The sequence below is a fragment of the Astyanax mexicanus genome, chromosome 1 (assembly GCF_023375975.1).
Source record: "Astyanax mexicanus isolate ESR-SI-001 chromosome 1, AstMex3_surface, whole genome shotgun sequence".
NCBI classification, from domain to species: Eukaryota; Metazoa; Chordata; class Actinopteri; order Characiformes; family Acestrorhamphidae; genus Astyanax; species Astyanax mexicanus.
Genome location: NC_064408.1, coordinates 128,016,296 through 128,022,319, shown reverse-complemented (window position 1 = coordinate 128,022,319; position 6,024 = coordinate 128,016,296). Strand labels below are relative to the sequence as shown.

Here is a 6,024-nt window from a genome sequence, read left to right as displayed (position 1 = left end):
TATAATATATATTATGTTCTATTTCTCACATTCTAAGAGAGTTCTTGCCATGAGGTGGCATGTTGAATATCCTGTGGCCAGTATGAGAGAATTCAACCCAAAGCAGCCTGAATAAAGCCAGTTCCACCTTAAATGCTGCTAATTTACAATTACACCTTAAATGCTTTTAATTTACCATTACACCTCAAATGCTGTTATTTTACCAGTACACCTTAAATGCATTAAATTTACCATTACACCTTAAATGCTGCTAATTTACCATTACACCTTAAATGCGTTAAATGTACCATTACACTTTAAATTCTGTTATTTGATCTGTACACCTTAAACACTTTAAATTTACCATTCCACCTTAAATGCTGCTAATTTACCATTACACCATAAATGCTGCTATTTTATAATTCCATCTTAAATGCTTCTTATTTTCATTACACTTTAAATGCAGCTCAGTTAACATTCCACCTTAAATGCTGTTCAGTTACAATTCCACCCTAAATGCTACTAATTTACCATTCCACCTTAAATGCTTTTCATTTTTATTCCACCTTAAATTATGCTCATTTTGCATTCCACCTTAAATGCTGCTCAGTTACAGTTTCACCTTAAATGCTGCTAATCAACAATTCCACCTTAAATGCTGCTAATTCACGTTTACACCTTAAATGCTGCTATTTTACACTTCCACCTTAAATGCTACTAATTTACCATTCCACCTTAAAAGCTTCTAATTCACGATTCCACCTTAAATGCTGCTATTTTACCATTACACCTTAAAAACAGCTGCGGCAGTAGCAGCGCCTGTTAGAGTTGGACTACATTTCCCATGAGGCTTTGCGGCGGTTTGCAGCAGATTGGAACGCTTTTCGGCAGTTGTGTTTGAAGGCGAGACCACGTGGCCGCTGTGTGGATCTGGAGGCTAACTGACAGGTAAAGCTAAGCTGCTGGGGTCCTGTACCTGCAGAAAGCGGAGTGTGTGAGGGGAACAGGAGTGTGTGGATCAGTAGAGAGGTGTTAGAGCAGTGTGTGTGTGGATTAGGAGTATAGTGTGAGTATAGTGTGAGTATAGTGTGAGTATGGTGGAGTAATATTACTCTGGTTCTGCTGTAGGAGCTCTGCAGTCTGCAGTATATCTCTGTATCTGGGTTTTTAGTTCTGCTGTTTCTACTGGAGCTTCTATAAAGGTACAGTATATTTTACTCTGTGTAAAAAACTGTAAATATTACATATATATTAGAATACTGTTTTATTAGAATGTTTTACAGCACAGTATTTCCCCAGTTATTGCTACTTGTCGCTACATTGCATTGTTATGTTAATTATTTGTCTTTTTCCATTATAATTATTATTATTTTATACAATCTTGGGAACTTGCTGAATGTTTGAATCAGTAAACTAAACTATTGATGAGTTTCTTTGATTTTACCAAATTAAAAACCTCTGGAATATAATCAAGAGGAAGATGGATGATCACAAGCCATCAAACCACCAAACTGAACTGCTTGTTGAATTTTTGCACCAGGAGTAAAGCAGCATAAAGTTATCCAAAAGCAGTGTGTAAGACTGGTGGAGGAGAACATGATGCCAAGATGCATGAAAAAAAAAACTGTGATTAAAAACCAGGGTTATTCCACCAAATATTGATTATTTCAGAACTCTTAAAACTTTATGAATATGAACTTGTTTTCTTTACATTATTTGAGATCTGAAAGCTCTGCATCTTTGTTATATCAGCCATTTCTCATTTTCTGTAAATAAATGCTCTAAATGACATTTATTTATATTTTTATTTGGAATTTGGGAGAAATGTTGTCTGTAGTTTATAGAATAGAACAACAATGTTCATTTTATTCAAACATAAACCTATAAAAAAGTGCTCTCTTAATTTTTTTTACAGAGCTGTGTATGTTTTGACTTTGACTGTTACTATTACTATTAGAGCCATTATTACATGATAATTTAATAATAATGTTTATTACTGTATGAAGTTCTGTTAATTGTAAAATGTCACAATTTCGTAACAATTAAATGTTTCAGAACATCAAACCAATTTAAATATTAGTCAAAGAACACAGGTAAACACAAAATGATATTTTTAAATAAAGGTGGTTATTATTAAGGGAGAAAAAAATTCCAAACCTACACGGCCCTGTGTGAAAAAGTGATTATCCCCTAAACCTAATAGCTGGTTGGACCTCCCTTAGCAGCAACAACTGCAACCAAGTGTTTACGAAAACTTGCAATGAGTCTTTTACAGCGCTGTGGATGAATTCTGTCTCCACTCATCTTTACAGAATTGTTGTATTTCAGCCACACTGGAGGATTTTCCAGCATAAACTGCCTTTTTAAGATCAGCTACAGCATCTCAAACAGATTCAGGTCAGTACTTTCACTAGGACACTCCAAAGTCTTCATTTAGTTTTTCTTCAGCCAATCAGAGGTGATGGACTTGCTGGTATGTTTTGGGTCATTGTCCTGCTGCAGAGCCCAAGTTCGTTTCAGCTTGAGGTCACGAACAGATGGTCGGACATTATTCTCCTGCAGGATCTTTTCGTAGAATTTAGCAGAATTCATAGATCCATTTATCACAGCAGGTCTTCCAGCTCCAGACCATCATAACACTACCACCACCATGTTTTACTGTTGGTATAATGTTCTTTTTCTGGAATGCAGTGTTTTATCTTTTACGCCAGATGTACTGAGGGACACTCACCTTCCAAAGAGTTCAACTTTTGTCTCATCGCTCCACAGTATGTTTTTCCAAAAGTCTTGGGAATCATCAAGAGGTGTTCTGGATAAATTTGAGACGAGCTTTAATGTTCTTTTTGCTCAGCAGTGGATCTCTTCTTTCGACATGGAACTTTGTAGCCATGTCGGCCATTTTTACCCAGTCTCTTTCTGATGGTGGAGGCATGAACTCTGACCTTAACTGAGGCTTTAGTGAGGCCTGCAGTTCTTTGGATGTTGTTGTGGGTCTTTTGTGACCTCTTGGATGAGTCGTCGCTGTGCTCTTGCAGTAATTTTTTTGGGCGGCTGGTCACTCCTGGGAAGGTTCACCACTGTTCCATGTCTTCGCTATTTGTGTTCAATGGCTCTCACTGTGGTTCGTTGGATTCCCAAAGCTTTGGAAATGTATTTATAACCCTTTCCAGACTGATAGATCTCAATTACCTTCTTTCTCAATTGTTCCTGAATGATGTGCAGCTTTTAAAGGATATTTTGGTGGAGATCTTTCACTTTGTCAGACAGGTTCTATTTAAATGATGTCTTGATTAATGCATTGAGTGGTAATAATCAGGCCTGGGTGTGGCTAGAGACTCAGGTGTACTCAGGTATCAGAAACCACAGTGACGGTATGTTTTAACAAGGGTGCAATTACTTTTTCACATAGAGACATGTAGGTTTGCACCTTAATTTAAAAATAGCATTTTGTGTTTAGCTGTGTTGTCTTTGACTAATATTTAAATTAGTTTGATGTTCCGAAACATTTAAGTGTGACAAACATGCAAAAAATCAGGAAATCAGGAAGGGGGCAAACACTTCTTCACACCACTGTATTTATCACCAAGAATATTGTTCTTGCAAAAATACCCTGAAATAATGTGTAATATTTTTGTTTTCAGCTCCAGCTGAGCTCCATCTCTTCACCTGTCGGTATGGAGAACTACAGGAAGGCGGGTGTGGTGGAGCAGCCGTGCCCGTGCCCGTTCACCAGCCTCCCGGCCGACACCCCTCAGGTGCGGGTGCGGGAGGGCAGTAAGATCCGGAACCTGATGAGGTTCGCTCTGAGTCGGATGGAGGGGAAAGCGGCGGCGGAGAGCGCAGGAACCACGGAGGAACCCGAGCAGAACCAGAACCCGAACCAGAACCTGAGCGCGGGCGGAGAGGCCGGCTGCAGGCAGATCGTGTTCTCGGGGGCGGGGCCGAGCGTAGCCAAGGCCATCACCTGCGTGGAGATCTTGAAGCGGCGCGTCCGCGGCCTGCACCAGGTCAACCGCCTGCTGTACCGCACCGTCCAGGAGACCTGGGAGCCGCTGGAGCCGGAGGCGGGGCTGGAGCGCCTGACGGTCAGCAGGAACGTGCCGGGGATCTGGGTCCTGCTCTCCAGAGACCCGCTGGACTCCGGCCAGCCGGGGTACCAAGCGCCCGGGAGCTTCGACTCGCTGTGGGCTCAGGCTGTTAGAGAGGAGACGCAGGGCCAGAGGCAGCAGCAGAGGAGGAAACGAGGAGGAGGAGGAGGAGGAGGATGGGGAGGAGGTTCTGGAGGTTCTGCAGGAGGTACCAGTCGAGGAAAAGGCCCGAGAAAGCAGCCGACACGTCCAAGAGAGGGACGAAAAGCACCAGGACAAGCTGGAGGAGGACAGGAATGAGGACGGACGCTGTGTTTCCCGAGTTTTCAGTTTCCTGGAAGTTCTGAAAGGTTTCGAACTCGCCTTCTTTTAGGTGTTCTCCAACTAGGGCTGCAACGATTAGTCGACAATAATCGACAATGTCGAATATTAAAATTTGTCGACTACAAATTTCATTGTCGACTAATCGTTCATTTCTAACAGTACCGCATTACACAAAGTGCTGGAGACAGTAGCGCAACTTAATCTGTATCTCTTAAAGTGCCCATATCTAGACCTTTAAATGCCTTCTAAATCTCTAGAGATGGAAAACATGGCTGAAATAATCGCTGACTAACCGACTAATCGATTTATCGGAAAAATAATCATCAGATTAGTCAACTACCAAAATCATTATTAGTTGCAGCCCTATCTCCAACTCGCACACCTGAGGAGAAACACCTAAAGTAGAACTGTGGTGTAAAATGGACTTTTGTTGTAGTAAAAAAAGAAAAAAAAAACTTACCTTTACTGAACAGCACACCTCTGTCCTAAAAAATGTTACGCTCAGGCCCGTCACAATAAGAATTTTGGTTGGACTTTACTTTAAATAAGAGAAAAAAAGCATTTTAGCCACCAATAAAATAATATTATAGTAGCGTAACATTGGAAATTGGAAAGTCTTAAGTTTGGACACACCTTAAGTTCAGTGTTTTTTTTCATTATTTTAAAATGTTCCGAATTGTAGATTAATACTAAAATCATCCAAACTATAAAGAAAAGCATATAGAACTATTACTTTTTTATTAAACTAAAACTAGTGATGAATAAATCAGAATATGTTTCATATTTTACATTCAACAAAGTAGCACCTCTTTTTATTGGTGTTTTCTCAGTCAGTTTTATGAGGTAGAGTCTCCTGGAATTCAGGCTTTCAGTTAACAGCTGTGCTGAACTCATCAAGAGTTAATTACTTGAATTTCTTGTCTCTTGATGTGTTTGAGAGCAATGATGGAACTGGCACTCATGAGGACCACCCCAGGAAAGGAAGAGTAAGAATTTTCTCTGTTGCAGAAGATAACTTCAGTATTTAGGTTTGTTTAACACTGTTTTTAAGTTACTATATGATTCCTTATGTGTTCCTTCATAATCTGATAGATCACTTCACTATTCATTTACTATGTAGGAAATAAAGAGAAGATGTGTCCAAACTTTTGACTGGTATTGAGAATATATATATGTAAATATATAAGAACCCCTAAAAGAGTTTGCATAGGTTAAAAATGTTAGAAATCTCTGTTTAATACCAATTAAAATCACTTTAAGACCATTCAGGAACATTTATTTTCAGGACTGGAAAAGGTTATTAGATCATTCTTTTTTGTTTAACTTTGAAAATTAAATAAAATCTGTATTTTCATGCATATAAGTTTTGATTTGTCTTAAAAAAAAGACTATGTTTGTTTGAAATAAACCACAAAACATTTCTTTCACTCATGAAAATGTGTTGTGCTTTTTGGCTCCCTGCAAAAAAAGCAGTGTGTAACGTCTACAAAAACGTGGCAAAAGTCATGGGACAGCAGTATTTAAATAGCTCACTAGGTGTTACAACAGTGTAACAGTGCAGTGGATACAGTGGTAATGATGGTGAGCGGCGGCTTCTGGCTAGAAATGTCCATATGGGGAAAAAACAAACAAA

General features: G+C 39.4%; 1 protein-coding gene across 1 annotated transcript; it reads left to right on the top strand.

Moving 5' to 3' along the window:
• Positions 1 to 874: 874 nt before the first annotated feature.
• Positions 875 to 5,775, top strand: LOC125785614 (ribonuclease P protein subunit p25-like protein). Its single transcript, XM_049469524.1, has 2 exons — positions 875 to 927; positions 3,621 to 5,775. Exon 2 carries the CDS (start codon positions 3,654 to 3,656, stop codon positions 4,365 to 4,367), a length of 714 nt encoding a protein of 237 aa, XP_049325481.1. The 5' UTR covers positions 875 to 927; positions 3,621 to 3,653; the 3' UTR covers positions 4,368 to 5,775.
• The last annotated feature ends 249 nt before the right edge of the window (positions 5,776 to 6,024 follow it).

Bases quoted from the DNA above. Each gene is read 5' to 3' on its own strand.
- LOC125785614 (XM_049469524.1), top strand. From the start codon at position 3,654: ATGGAGAACTACAGGAAGGCGGGTGTGGTGGAGCAGCCGTGCCCGTGC.